This window comes from Paramisgurnus dabryanus, chromosome 15 (assembly GCF_030506205.2).
Source record: "Paramisgurnus dabryanus chromosome 15, PD_genome_1.1, whole genome shotgun sequence".
Taxonomy (NCBI): Eukaryota; Metazoa; Chordata; class Actinopteri; order Cypriniformes; family Cobitidae; genus Paramisgurnus; species Paramisgurnus dabryanus.
In genome coordinates this window covers 10,342,001-10,356,254 of record NC_133351.1, presented here as the reverse complement: position 1 = coordinate 10,356,254, position 14,254 = coordinate 10,342,001, and the positions used below count along the sequence as shown (strand labels likewise).

Genomic DNA, 14,254 nt, shown 5'->3' with positions numbered 1-14,254 from the left:
ATGTTTTTCCTTCACCCTCCAGTGAAGACCTTCCTGGGCACCTTCACCGTGAACAACTCGATGCAGCTTAAAAATTCAAATCTGCATGACCTTCAAAGAGAGATCCTACAGCTGGTATGCTCAATCTTACTGTAGACACCTGTCCTATCCATCTTTAAAACACATAGCCAAATCAACTTATGCAGAGTGCTTCGCAGTAGTCATTAGGGAAATGGAGATACGATTAGTTGAACGTGATAAAGTGATGTATTCATCTGCCATGGACTGTTTGACAATTGTGGGTTTTGTTTCAGCTCAATGCATCTCTCTCCATCTTCCACGGTTACAGACGTACGACTTTGAGTAAAAAGTAAGTGTCTACGAATCCTACTTTAGGATGTGAATCGATTATCTGTTTTTTGTCACCTCGTGTTTATGAATGTGTCCTTCCTGTGCAGAGATGGAGAAGGTGTGCAGATGTCAGCAGTGAACATGTTTTTACTCTCCACCAATGTGACCAGCTCTGACATCTACAACAGAATCCAGATGTCTTTGAACAACTGCAGCCGGACGTATTCGCACTGCACCATAAAACTTCAGCACCAGCTGTCCTATCACGGTACAACTCAGTCAGCGCCCACATTGTCTTATCTCCAAACCCTGCTTTCTTTCTTTGAGTCTATTCCAGCACTTCAAAGACATGATAACATTAAGGGCTCTTGCATGTTTTTTGGAAACCTCAATTCAAGCATTTCTTATCACTGAGAAACCATTTGGTTCAATTAATTTCTCTCTGTTTAGCGGAGAGTTTGTGCTTGGCTAAAAAACCAGACTGTGAACTCCAACACTCTGAGTGCACAGATGTTAACGGGACCCCATACTGCCAGTGCCATCCAGGCTACTTCAAAAAGAACCCAGGAGACACGACCTGCAGAGGTACAGCATGCACCTTTTTAATTTTTCTTTTCTAGTTGACTACTTCTACATGGCTGGATATGTGTCGAGTTCTGTACACATTAATATTTTCAACCGTGGCAAAGTTTGCCAATTTCATTATTTCTCCTGATGTTTTTTAGACTGTGGAGATGGACTTCAGCTTGTTAACGGAAACTGTGTTGAGTAAGTATTTGATTTGTAAATGTATTTAAATAACTATTAATGTAAATATGAATTTAATTAAAGGTGCATTGTGTAACTTTTAGAAGGATCTCTTGACAGAAATATAATATAATATACATAACTAAATTATTAGTGGTGTATAAAGAGCCTACATAATGAGCTGTATTGTTTTTATTACCTTAAAATGAGCCGTTTTATCTATATACACTGCGGGTCCCCTTACATGAAAGTCGCTATTTCGCATCGTCATGTTTCTACAGTAGCCCTAAATGGACAAACTGTCCTATAGAGAGGGCGTTATTTGTGTATGTTTTGTGGTGACCAGCAGTAATGGAAGTAAATAAACAAGTTAAATAACTCCTCAACTTGGTCCATCTTTGTTATCACCATTGCAAACGAAAATACCTATGATGGGAGGTGTTCTAGTGGACCAATCACAGCACTTGCAATACATGTAAAACTGATGTGCTGTTAAACAATTGATGAGGTGCACGTCAGGCTACACAGAGGCTACAGACGCACGCCTATAAATTGGACTTTACATGCGCGCACGGATTCCTTCTCGCACCTGAACTTGTAATGCATGTTCTGTTGCATGTTGTAATGCTTGGACTATTGCTCGGACCTGTCATGAGTAAAAAGTGAAAAATAAATAATTAAGTAAACTATTGTCCCCCCCCCCCAAAAAAACCATTGTGTATCAGCAATCTCGCATGCTGACGATAGGACGATCTCACTATGGGGCATACCACGCAACACTACTGTGGACTGAGCCATTGGTTGTAATACACAATTTCACCACTAGATGCTGCTAAAAATCTATACAGTGGACCTTTACGTGTGGTCCAATGTTTGATTGGTAATGTAATAAGTATTTGTCTATGCATCATGTGTTTTTGAAAAAACATTATTTTTTTTATTCCTGCAGGTGCATGTTTGGATTTGGAGGTTTTAACTGCAGCAATTGTAAGATTTTAATTTCATTTATTTATATAAAAATTTCACCAATATTAAAACATTTATGCATTTAATGGGGTCCTATTATGCTTTTTTACATTCTGCACCTTAAGTTAGTGTTTGAAAAGGCCTTCAATTTACCAAATTTGCTCCAAAGGCAGATATATTAATCCTTTTTTATTCTGTTTTCGAAAGACTTGCAAATCTTGATGTACTTTTTATCTGCATGCTCACATTTTTTACTTTTACAAGCTAATGTTTACTGCTCGTAGTTCTAAAATAAAGATAAACGTGATAAAGATTCGGCTGCACCTGCAATAATGCTGTGATGCTTTCGATGACTTTTATCAGCCACTGTGAGAGCTATTTGGGTTATACACAGGTCTTTCACATTGCATCTGAAATTAATTTCTGTAGTATTATTTATTAGACAAATACAAAATAAAAATCCACCATTGTGAAACGTCCTATTCATTAGGTACAGACATGCATAAATTTGGTACCTTTGAAATAATAATATGAACTCTTTAGGTGCAAAGCTGTACTTTTTGAAAGGTTAACGCCGCAATAACAGCTGAGCTGGGGTACATATTTTGGCCATTTTTTCTGACAATGTATAATAGAGACTAGAACTAACTGGAGTGTTAACAGGATCACAAATGCTGGAGAGAGAGGTGCTACAATAATGTAAAACCAACAATAAAGCCTTGTAAGACCTTGTAAATGGGCATAATAGGACCCTTTCAGTGTACTTTAATATATTATGCTTGTAAAAACACATGTTAAATGATTTTTGATGTTATGTTATTCATATGCAGTCTATAAGCTGATAGCTGTGGTCGTCTCTCCTGCCAGTGGAGCTCTGCTGTTAATTGTTATTATCGCTCTGATAGTCACCTGCTGCAAGTAAGTTATCAAGCACACATGCTTCCATTCAATTTTCACATGATTACAATTAAAAATAATTTTTTTTCAATTTACAGAAAGGACAAAAATGACATCAATAAGATCATCTTTAAAAGTGGCGAGCTTCAGATGTCGCCCTACGCAGAGTTTCCTAAGAGTAACCGCGTGTCCATGGAGTGGGGAAGAGAAACCATAGAGATGCAGGAGAACGGCAGCACCAAAAATCTCCTGCAAATGACGGACATCTATTATTCGGTACGTCATCAAGTGACCTTACCATGAGCTACAGATGAACATGTAGTCAAAGTTAAAAGGACATTCCACTTTTTTTGAAAATATGCTAAGTTTTCAGCTCCCCTAGAGTTAAACATTTGATTCTTACCGTTTTGGAATACATTCAGCTGATCGCCGGGTCTGGCGGTACCACTTTTAGCATAGCTTAGCACAATCCATTGAATCTGATTAGACCATTAGCATCACGCTAAAAAATAACCAGTTTGGATATTTTTCCTATTTAAAACTTGACTCTTCTGTGGTTACATCATGTACTAAGACCGACATAAAATAAAAGTTGCGATTTTCTAGGCAGATATGGCTAGGAACTATACTCTCTTACATCTTTGCTGATGTAACATGGCTGCAGCAGCTGAAAAAAGTCCCCTTGGTTACTTTCAATGGCAGGGGACTATAATTGGGCAGTGCATAATATCACTACGCCTGCTGCAGCCATGTTACAGCAGCAAAGTCCTTGATTATTACGCCAGAATGAGAGTATAGTTCCTAGCCATATCTGCCTAGAAAATCACAACTTTTAATTTTCTGTCGGTCTTAGTACACGATGTAACTACAGAAGAGTCTTTTTTAAAATAGGAAAAATATTGAATCTCTTTGGGTTTTTTTTGCTCAATGCTAATGGTCTAATCAGATTCATGGATTGTGCTAAGCTATGCTAAAAGTGGTAGCGCCAGACCCGGAGATCAGCTGAATGGATTCCAAAACGGTAAGAATCAAATGTTTAAAGGGGACAGAGAATAAAAAAACATTTTTACCTTGTCTTTGTTGAATAATGGTAGTCTACCCGCATTCACGAACATACAAAAAGTGCAAGACATGCTAAACATCTCAGTCTCATAGAAATTCCTCTTTTAGAAATGTCAGCCATAAAACGGCCCAATCTGAAAAACTGATGCTTATGACATCACAGGCATCTCACTGCCCCTCCACTTTAAAATAATTGGCTACATTTTTTGAGTGGCAGCAAAGTTAGCCAATCAGTTATGAGATTGCAAGTTAAGCCAGTAGGGGGAGCCAAATAGGTGCAAAAAATCCACTACCATAATAGAGCTATCTGAGAGAGGTTTTTAGGAAGCTTCTAAGGCATTACAGACCCAAACAAAAAAATTTTTGTCTACATGTCACATCACAGAACAAGGATAAATACCCCGTTCAATCACTCTATGTCACCTTTAACTCTAGGGGAGCTGGAAAATGAGTGTATTTTCAAAAACAGTGGAATGTTCCTTTAATCCTAATCCATATCTTGTCTTACACCTATTACCTAGGGATGCATGGATATATCTGCCTATAATCGGTATCAGCAGATAAAAGCATTTTTTTCTCCACTATCAGACATTGGCTGATTATTTAAAAACAGCCAATGATCAGGGCAGATTATATCCTGGCAATCAAAAGGGGCGGAAAAGCGCATCAGAGCACATGATGTGTGCTTATTTTAAATTGGGTCACAATGACAAAGTTCCAGTTTGTATCCTTAGTATAGGACAGAATATACACAAAACATGTGCTATCACCAAGCTGGACCAAGTCTAAGGCTGTTATAGAAAAAAGCTGATATGTGATTGCTTCTTTCTCTTACAGGCCGCATTAAGGAACTCTGACCTAGAGCGAAATGGTCTGTATCCTTTCTCCGGTCTCCCTGGCTCACGGCATTCCTGCATCTATCCGGCTCAGTGGAACCCTTCCTTCATAAGTGATGATTCACGACGAAGAGACTACTTTTAATGGCCATGCCTGGGCTTTGCGATCTGATGCTGCATAAACTCTCAGTGTGGTTTGACCCGTCACAGATTTGGAGAGTGACCACTTAAGGCCTTTGAATGTGAAATGAGCTGGCAGGAAAGGACTATTAACTGTGTGAGACTGGATGAGAGCCACAGAGCTCTTCCGAGGTCAGTTTAGCAATTGCCCATACAGAACCACAATGTAGTTTCTGGTGTGGAGCTGATGAGTAATTGTTTTGTTCTCATTCACCGCCGTCGAGCATTTGTTCTTCAGTGAAAGTCTGTGAATTGAGCCTCGATTGGTGGAGAACAACACAAGGTGCCTGAGATACAGTTTAACTTTTATAAAGATAAAAGTTTGCACTATGAACTCCTCACATGTTATGTTAAATGGAGTAAGCCATAAATGTATTATATTTATATCTTAATTATCCTACTGGTTTTTAAGGTGGTAATGTTTTGTGAGCGAGGAGTTATTAAGATCTGGTCTGGAGTAGTTCACCCAAAAATGAAAATTCTGTCATCATTTATTTGCAGATTTCTTTCTGTGAAACACTAAAGGTGATTATTTGCTAGTAAATGTTCTTCAGATTTAAACAATTTAGCATCATGAAGCACCTGTGAGTAAACTGTGATCCTTCTTCTAATTTTGGGTGAACTATTCCTTTAATGCTTTTGAGTAGTTGATGTAGTAACGCTGGAGGATCAAACCTGTGGTCAGATTTTAATACACAATATTTCTGGATGCATTTTTCATGAGAAATGTAGCAAGACGACTCATATTCCCACAAGTCTGAACGACGGTAATAATCATAAAACACAAAATGTTGCATTGTTTTGTCTAATTTATTCTATTTAAGATACGGTATTGTTATCTAATGATCCCCCCATTAAACCCTTTTTCAAAATATGTTTTTATAGATGCATAAGAGGATGAGCATCACCTGGTGGCAGGTGTCCATTTTACCTAACGTGTTTATGAGATGCGCTTTATTTTTAATCTTTTATATCAGAGAATTTTAACTCATTAGTATTTCCCCTCCTCTGTGGATGGTCATTTGAATCTGGCGTTGTAGTCAGACTTGTATTTTAAATAAAGTAAATAATGTTTAAAATTTCTATTGTGTTCTTTTTCTTTTTCTTTGTGAATTCAATCCTACACCCTAAAAATGGCTGGGTTATTTTTGACTTATAATAGGTAAATATTGGACAGAACACATGCTGGGTTAAAAATGACCCAATGTTGGGTTGTTGTCATGCAGCCATGGTGTATAATAACCCAGCAGCTGAGTTAAAACAACCCAGCATGTCCAATGTTTACCCAATATGGATAAAAAAATAACCCAGACATTTAATAGTGTAATACATTTTATGTGAATCATTCTCCTTTTGTTAAAAACATCTTCAAAATGCAAATAAAAATAGATGCCTTGACATGAGTAAATATTGCAGCTTTAAAATTAAGCTTTCAAAGCTAAATGACGCATAGTCGAACATTATTTGTTTAAAGAAATAATTTATGATTTGTTTTGTGGTTAATCGCTCTAACTGGGGTTAAATGTAAAAATATTTAATCATTTAGCAATATGTTTCCTGAAGGTTTTAATGAGGCGTTTCCCATTATAAATGTACTGTATGTAAATTACAGGTGGAGCCTTAACGGTGTGTATATAAGAAAACGTGTTGCCCTTAGTGGCCAAAGCCAAAATGAGTTCTTATATTGAAATGGGTCCTTTGGCATTTGCCATAGTGATGGTGCCCATTGCTGTCGCCACTATCCTGATCAACGTGTTTTTTATCTGCTGTATGTTTTCTTCACAGGAAGGACCAGAAAACCTACAAAAGCAACCCCTTAATGTTTTACTCGGATCGCTTATTGCGTGCAACTTCATTCTTAACATTTTTAACCTTTTGTTCGTTATGTATGACACTGTTGATGTGTCTCTATGGGTATTGGATGTTTCATATGCAGCTACATTTTATACCATGAGGACAAGTTTTACTTCATCTCTTGGGCTGAATGTATTTTATTACTTTCAGATTGTTCCTGCCCACCAACCTTTTTTGATCTGGGTGAAGACCCACATCAAACTCTTTATGTATTTGATGTTGCTTTCTGACAGAATCTTCTTTTTATTTGGATTTATTATGCGTGTTCTCCCAATAAGTGTTTTCATTTCTGAAGTGGACTTGAATTCATCCAGTGTTGCCTTGAACGTCACCAGTGGAGGCTTTGAAGTCCTATATGATCTGATACTGACAGACTTTTGGCTTAGATGTTTCTATTTTTTGGTTTGTCTTGGCATCATGGTGGCATCAAACACCTCCACTGTTCTCTATCTATGGAGACATGTGAAGAGGATGGAGGACTCAAGTTCTTCTTCTGCTCTTCATTACCAGAAGCAGAAGCGAGTGGCTATATTGAGCATCATACAAACTTTGCTTTTCTTTTTCTCCTCAGCTTGGCTAATGGCAGATGAAATCATGTTTCGTTTTAATTTATTTTATTTTGATCCAAGTGGTAATATACTTTATTCTGTTGTGGGCTTTTACTCTTTTGGTACAACCATCATTCTAGGTGTTGGACAGACAAAATTCAGAGTTCGAGCTGTAGAGATTGGGGAAAAAATGGTCAGACTATCTCACAAAGTAACCTGAATGTGAGTGACAGGAATGGAAATTTTAATGGTTGTTTCAACTTCTGATACGGTAAAACGGGAAATAGTGAAATACTAACATTTGAATTTCAAACTGGTGAAAATAAATATATGTAATTTAGGGTCAGATGTAAAAACTGAGAACTTATAGAAATGTTACTACATTTGATTTGTCATGAGATTATTTGCTGCCATCTGCAAACCCCAATATGTCAAAGAGATTCAGTCATTTTTACAAATCTTTCACATATATTTTGCAGAAATCATGTTTCCTTCAATGTTTGCTTGTGATTGGTCGTTCTTACTAAATGCATATTGTGATGTGGTGATAACTATGGTTAGTATGATTTCTTTAATAAGGCTAAATCATGTTTATTTTTAAAAAATTCCTACTGTAAGAACTGGTTTAACATTCAAAGCCTTCATCTTTGTGGATTGTATGAGTACATTTAGATTTTTTCAGTTGTCAGACACTTCATTTTCCATATATACATATGTGTGTGTGTTTTAAATATATTTCAACTATCAGATTTCTGTGTGGGTTTCTGCTTATCTGTCTGTCTACAGTATCTGGGTTTTATATTCAGTTGTATTTTTCTGTTATTGTTCCTAATCACGCATGTATAGTGCACCTGTTAAAATACGGAATGCACAATCGTGTTTTTACCGCTCATTTGCATTATGCGAGGTTTGTTTAAACCATAGACTAATAGACGTAGTATCTGTGACGTCACCCAAAGGTTTTTGAATATTGTTTTTGAAGTTTAAAGGGATAGTTCACTTTAAAATGAAAATTCTGTCATCATTTACTCATCCTCATGTTGTTTTAAACCTGTATTAATTTCTTTTTCTGATGAACACAAAAGAAGATAATTTGAGAAATTATGGTAAACACACAGCAGATAGTGACCATTGACTTCCATAGTAGGAAAAAATATTTTGGAAGTATTGTGATAAATGATGAAGAAAATATTTTAAAAAAAATGATGGTAAGCACACAGTTGACTGTACCCATAAAATTCCATCAATTTTTTTATCCCTACTTTGGAAGTCAATGGTCACTATCTGCTGTGTGTTTACCATCATTTCTCAAAATATCTTCTTTTGTGTTAATCAGAAAAAAGAAATTCATACAGGTTTAGAACAACATGAGGATAAGTAAATGATAACAGAATTTTCATTTTAAAGCGAACTACCCCTTTAACACCTTGGAATGCGGGATGTGGGTGAAGCTGAGGTCGCTGGTTGCTGAAACCACACCCCCTAGCTCGACTTTAGTGACAGCAGTGGCTGTTCAACTGTCACTCAAGTGGCCACGTCAAAATTCACCTCCCTCAAAGCTGTCATGAAGGGTAAAATTAGCTATTTAGACTAAAATCACTTTTTGTACCAGGCTGTAAATATATTATTTTCTGGTGTAAAGTTAGGCATTTTAACATGGGGGTCAATGGGAATTGACTCCCTTTTGGAGCCAGTCTCTAGCGGCCAGTTGATGAATTGTAGTTTAAATCGCGACTTCGTCGAGTGAAGTGCCGAACGTGTTAGCACGACTACGTCGAGTCCATCCCAACGTTGGCGACGCGACTTCATCGAGCCAAGTGCCAAACATGTCAGCACGACTCCGTCGAGTCCGTCCCAACGTTGCCGAAAAGACTCAGTCGAGTCAAGTGCCAAACGTGTCGGTCGAGTTCGTCCCAACCTCACGTTGCCGACGCGACTCCGTCGAGTCAAGTGCCAAACGTGTCGGCACGACTCCCTCGAGTCTGTCCCAACCTCACGTTGCCGACGCGACTCGGTCGAGTCAAGTGCCAAATACGACGGCACGATTCCGTCGAGTCCGTCCCAACCTCCCGTTGCCGACGCGACTCGGTTGAGTCAAGTGCCAAACGTGACGGCACGACTCCGTCGAGTCCGTCCCAACCTTACGTTGCCGACGCGACTCGGTCGAGTCAAGTGCCAAACGTGTCGGCACGACTCGGTCGAGTCCGTCCCAACCTCAAGTTGCCGACGCGACTCCCTCGAGTCAAGTGCCAATTGTGTCGGCACGACTCCGTCGAGTCCCTCCCAACCTCACGTTGCCGACGCGACTCCGTCGAGTCAAGTGCCAAACGTGTCGGCACGACTCCGTCGAGTCTGTCCCAACCTCACGTTGCCGACGCGACTCGGTCGAGTCAAGTGCCAAATACGACGGCACGATTCAGTCGAGTCCGTCCCAACCTCCCGTTGCCGACGCGACTCGGTTGAGTCAAGTGCCAAACGTGACGGCACGACTCCGTCGAGTCCGTCCCAACCTCACGTTGCCGACGCGACTCCCTCGAGTCAAGTGCCAAACGTGTCGGCACGACTCCGTCGAGTCCGTCCCAACCTCACGTTGCCGACGCGACTTCGTCGAGTCAAGTGCCAAACGTGTCGGCACGACTCCGTCGAGTCCGTCCCAACCTCACGTTGCCGACGCGACTCAGTCGAGTCAAGTGCCAAACGTGACAGCACGACTTCGTCGAGTACGTCCCAACGTCACGTTGCCGACGCAACTCCGTCGAGTCAAGTGCCAAACGTGACGGCACGACTCCGTCGAGTCCGTCCCAACCTCACGTTGCCGACGCGACTCCGTCGAGTAAAGTGCCAAACGTGTCGGCACGACTCCGTCGAGTCCGTCCCACCCTCACGTTGCCGACGCGACTCGGTCGAGTCAAGTGCCAAACGTGTCGGCACGACTCCGTCGAGTCCGTCCCACCCTCACGTTGCCGACGCGACTCGGTCGAGTCAAGTGCCAAATGTGACGGCACGAATCCGTCGAGTCCGTCCCAACCTCACGTTGCCGACGCGACTCCGTCGAGTCAAGTGCCAAACGTGTCGGCACGACTCTGTCGAGTCCGTCCCAACCTCACGTTGCCGACGCGACTCCGTCGAGTCAAGTGCCAAACGTGACGGCACGACTCCGTCAAGTCCGTCCTAACCTCACGTTGCCGACGCGACTCCCTCGAGTCAAGTGCCAAACGTGTCGGCACGACTCTGTCGAGTCCGTCCCAACCTCACGTTGCCGACGCGACTCGGTCGAGTCAAGTGCCAAACGTGTCGGCACGACTCCGTCGAGTCCGTCCCAACTTCACGTTGACCGACGCGACTCCGCCGAGTCAAGTGCCAAACGTGTCGGCACGACTCCGTCGAGTCCGTCCCAACCTCACGTTGCCGATGCGACTCCGTCGAGTCAAGTGCCAAAACGTGTGTCGGCACGACTCCGTCGAGTCCGTCCCAACCTCACGTTGCCGACGCGACTCCGTCGAGTCAAGTGCCAAACGTGTCGGCCCGACTCCGTCGAGTCCGTCCCAACCTCACGTTGCCGACGCGACTCCGTCGAGTCAAGTGCCAAAAGTGACGGCACGACTACGTCGAGTCCGTCCCAACCTCACGTTGCCGACGCGACTCCGTCGAGTCAAGTGCCAAACGTGTCGGCACGACTCCGTCGAGTCCGTCCCAACCTAACGTTGCCGACGCGACTCGGTCGAGTCAAGTGCCAAACGTGATGGCACGACTCCGTCGAGTCCGTCCCAACCTCACGTTGCCGACGCAACCCCGTCGAGTCAAGTGCCAAACGTGTCGGCACGACTCCGTTGAGTCCGTCCCAACATTGCCGGAGATACTCCGTCGAGTAAAGTGCCAAACGTGTCGGCGCGGCTCCGTCGAGTCCGTCCCAACGTTGCCGACGTGACACTGTCGAGTCAAGTGCCAAACGTGTCGGCACGACTCTGTCGAGTCCGTCCCAACCTCAAGTTGCAGACGCGACTCGGTCGAGCCAAGTGCCAAACGTGTCGGCACGACTCCGTCGAGTCCGTCCCAACCTCAAGTTGCAGACGCGATTCCCTCGAGTCAAGTGCCAAACGTGTCGGCACGACTCTGTCGAGTCCATCCCAACCTCACGTTGCCGACGCGACTCCGTCGAGTAAAGTGCCAAACGTGTCGGCACGACTCCGTCGAGTCCGTCCCAACCTCACGTTGCCGACGCGACTCGGTCGAGTCAAGTGCCAAATGTGACGGCACGAATCCGTCGAGTCCGTCCCAACCTCACGTTGCCGACGCGACTCCGTCGAGTCAAGTGCCAAACGTGACGGCACGACTCCGTCAAGTCCGTCCTAACCTCACTTTGCCGACGCGACTCCCTCGAGTCAAGTGCCAAACGTGTCGGCACGACTCTGTCGAGTCCGTCCCAACCTCACGTTGCCGACGCAACTCTGTCGAGTCAAGTGCCAAACGTGTCTGCACGACTCTGTCGAGTCCGTCCCAAGTTCACGTTGACCGACGCGACTCCGCCGAGTCAAGTGCCAAACGTGTCGGCACGACTCCGTCGAGTCCGTCCCAACCTCACGTTGCCGACGCGACTCCGTCGAGTCAAGTGCCAAACGTGTCGGCACGACTCCGTTGAGTCCGTCCCAACCTCACGTTGCCGACGCGACTCCGTCGAGTCAAGTGCCAAAAGTGACGGCACGACTACGTCGAGTCCGTCCCAACCTCACGTTGCCGACGCGACTCCGTCGAGTCAAGTGCCAAACGTGTCGGCACGACTCCGTCGAGTCCGTCCCAACCTAACGTTGCCGACGCGACTCGGTCGAGTCAAGTGCCAAACGTGATGGCACGACTCCGTCGAGTCCGTCCCAACCTCACGTTGCCGACGCAACCCCGTCGAGTCAAGTGCCAAACGTGTCGGCACGAGTCCGTCGAGTCCGTCCCAACATTGCCGGAGCGACTCCGTCGAGTAAAGTGCCAAACGTGTCGGCGCGGCCCCGTCGAGTCCGTCCCAACGTTGCCGACGTGACACTGTCGAGTCAAGTGCCAAACGTGTCGGCACGACTCCGTCGAGTCCGTCCCAACCTCACGTTGCCGACGCGACTCAGTCGAGTCAAGTGCCAAACGTGACGGCACGACTCCGTCGAGTCCGTCCCAACGTCACGTTGCCGACGCGACTCCGTCGAGTCAAGTGCCAAACGTGTCGGCACGACTCCGTGGAGTCCGTCCCAACGTTCAACGTTGCAGACGTGACCCCGTCGAGTCAAGTGCCAAACGTGTCGGCACGACTCCGTCGAGTCCGTCCCAACATTGCCGGAGCGACTCCGTCGAGTCATGTGCCAAACGTGTCGGCACGGCTCCGTCGAGTCCGTCCCAACGTTGCCGACGCGACTCCGTCGAGTCATGTGCCAATTGTGTCGGCACGGCTCCGTCGAGTCCGTCCCAACGTTGCCGACGCGACTCTGTCGAGTCAAGTGCCAATTGTGTCGGCACAACTTCGTCAAGTCTATCTAAAATGCATTTTAAAATTAAATGAATTACAATGTTGTTACAATGCTAAAAACAAAGTTAAGCTAATGCTATATGTTAGCGTTTAGGTGAAAGTTCTAATATTGATGTTACAGTTACGTTTTGCAGGTCCGTACTAAAAAATCACAAACTTAATACTCAGGAACATCCATTTCCAATCTACAATAAATTTACAATTCCTAAAAATCTCTATCTTTGTCTGATACATGCTCAAACATAAGGTCTGTTTACACACACACAGAGCTACTTGAACTGAACTGAAACAGCCAATCAGAGTAGAGCTTAACATTATTATTAATGAACCTTTAAAATAAGGTAATAATAGACCATTTCATTCTAAGCAAAACCTAGGGTAGCAAATGTACATGTATAATCGTCTCTGGATAATTTTTGCATTTAAAAAAGTCATATACCTTCTATGTAGATATCAGAGAACAATTTAAATGGACAATATTTCGTTGCTAAAAAGCAAAATATTTGTGTATTTGGTGTAATGCAATGTGTTTGCTTGGTTAATGGTTCAAAAACACATCATTTTCCACATACCGTAACATTATTGTTGTTCCTCTATGCCCCGCCTTTTTGAAAAGCGACAATTTGTACAAAGCTCATTGTTCTGAGAAAGCGCTGTGTGACCAGATTGGCCAGCTATCCGGTGCGTTATGATTGGCCGAATACCTCAAGTGTGCAAACGGAAATGTGACTTACCATGTTTGGAAAAGACCTGGCAACGGGACCTGGCAACGCTAGTGAAAGGAGATAATATTGTCTTTACTACTTTATTAATATGAGCCCGAATCTGATTCAGAAAATGCAGATGACCAAGCTGATTGATTAAGCCAGAGCGACTAGAGCATAACGTAACAGATCCGTAAGGTAAGGATATTAAAACATAAAGCAATGTCTGCATTTGTGATCGTAGAAACATTAACCAACAATGCTACTCTACACTGCCCAAAACTGTCGTTTGAATCGTCAGTAGGAATTTTTTTAAATATGAAAACATAGGGTACTTACAGACTGTGAATCAGAAGAGCCAGAGTGTACTTGCAAAGTTGGAATTGCTCCACTTTTTATACAAAGCCTTTGTGCACATCCAGTCATCCAGTACTCTCCCATGTTCAGGAAACAGTCCTAAGTAAACACATTCAAACATTTAAGCTTTATTGTTTTGGAACAGTGTTGTCAATAAAACTTAACCGATTTCTTATTGTTTCCTCTATTGAAAAGCCAAACAAAGTAGTTTGCCCTTTGCAAGGACAACCACAGCGTCTCCCAACATGGCAGCAGCAAGAATACCTTCTT

The 14,254-nt window shown here is 43.3% G+C and overlaps 2 protein-coding genes across 3 annotated transcripts in view; both read left to right on the top strand.

Annotated features, from left to right (window-relative positions):
• Positions 1–14,254, top strand: part of heg1 (heart development protein with EGF-like domains 1) — a 28,714-nt gene that overhangs the window by 10,474 nt on the left and 3,986 nt on the right. Inside the window, exons 5-13 of one of the 2 annotated variants that reach the window (XM_065252051.2) lie at positions 23–114; positions 294–349; positions 438–598; positions 781–915; positions 1,056–1,098; positions 2,027–2,064; positions 2,874–2,961; positions 3,039–3,216; positions 4,840–6,101. In XM_065252051.2, the coding sequence (XP_065108123.1) occupies positions 23–114; positions 294–349; positions 438–598; positions 781–915; positions 1,056–1,098; positions 2,027–2,064; positions 2,874–2,961; positions 3,039–3,216; positions 4,840–4,983 (935 nt within the window). In that variant the 3' untranslated portion in view covers positions 4,984–6,101. Of the gene's footprint in view, positions 1–22; positions 115–293; positions 350–437; positions 599–780; positions 916–1,055; positions 1,099–2,026; positions 2,065–2,873; positions 2,962–3,038; positions 3,217–4,839; positions 6,102–14,254 lie in introns of those variants that run through there. The other variant, XM_065252052.2, reaches the window with a different exon arrangement.
• On the top strand, positions 6,689–8,078 carry LOC135733462 (uncharacterized). The gene has a single exon (XM_065252059.1). It carries the CDS (start codon positions 6,690–6,692, stop codon positions 7,638–7,640), a length of 951 nt encoding a protein of 316 aa, XP_065108131.1. The 5' UTR covers position 6,689; the 3' UTR covers positions 7,641–8,078.

Bases quoted from the DNA above. Each gene is read 5' to 3' on its own strand.
- LOC135733462 (XM_065252059.1), top strand. From the start codon at position 6,690: ATGAGTTCTTATATTGAAATGGGTCCTTTGGCATTTGCCATAGTGATG.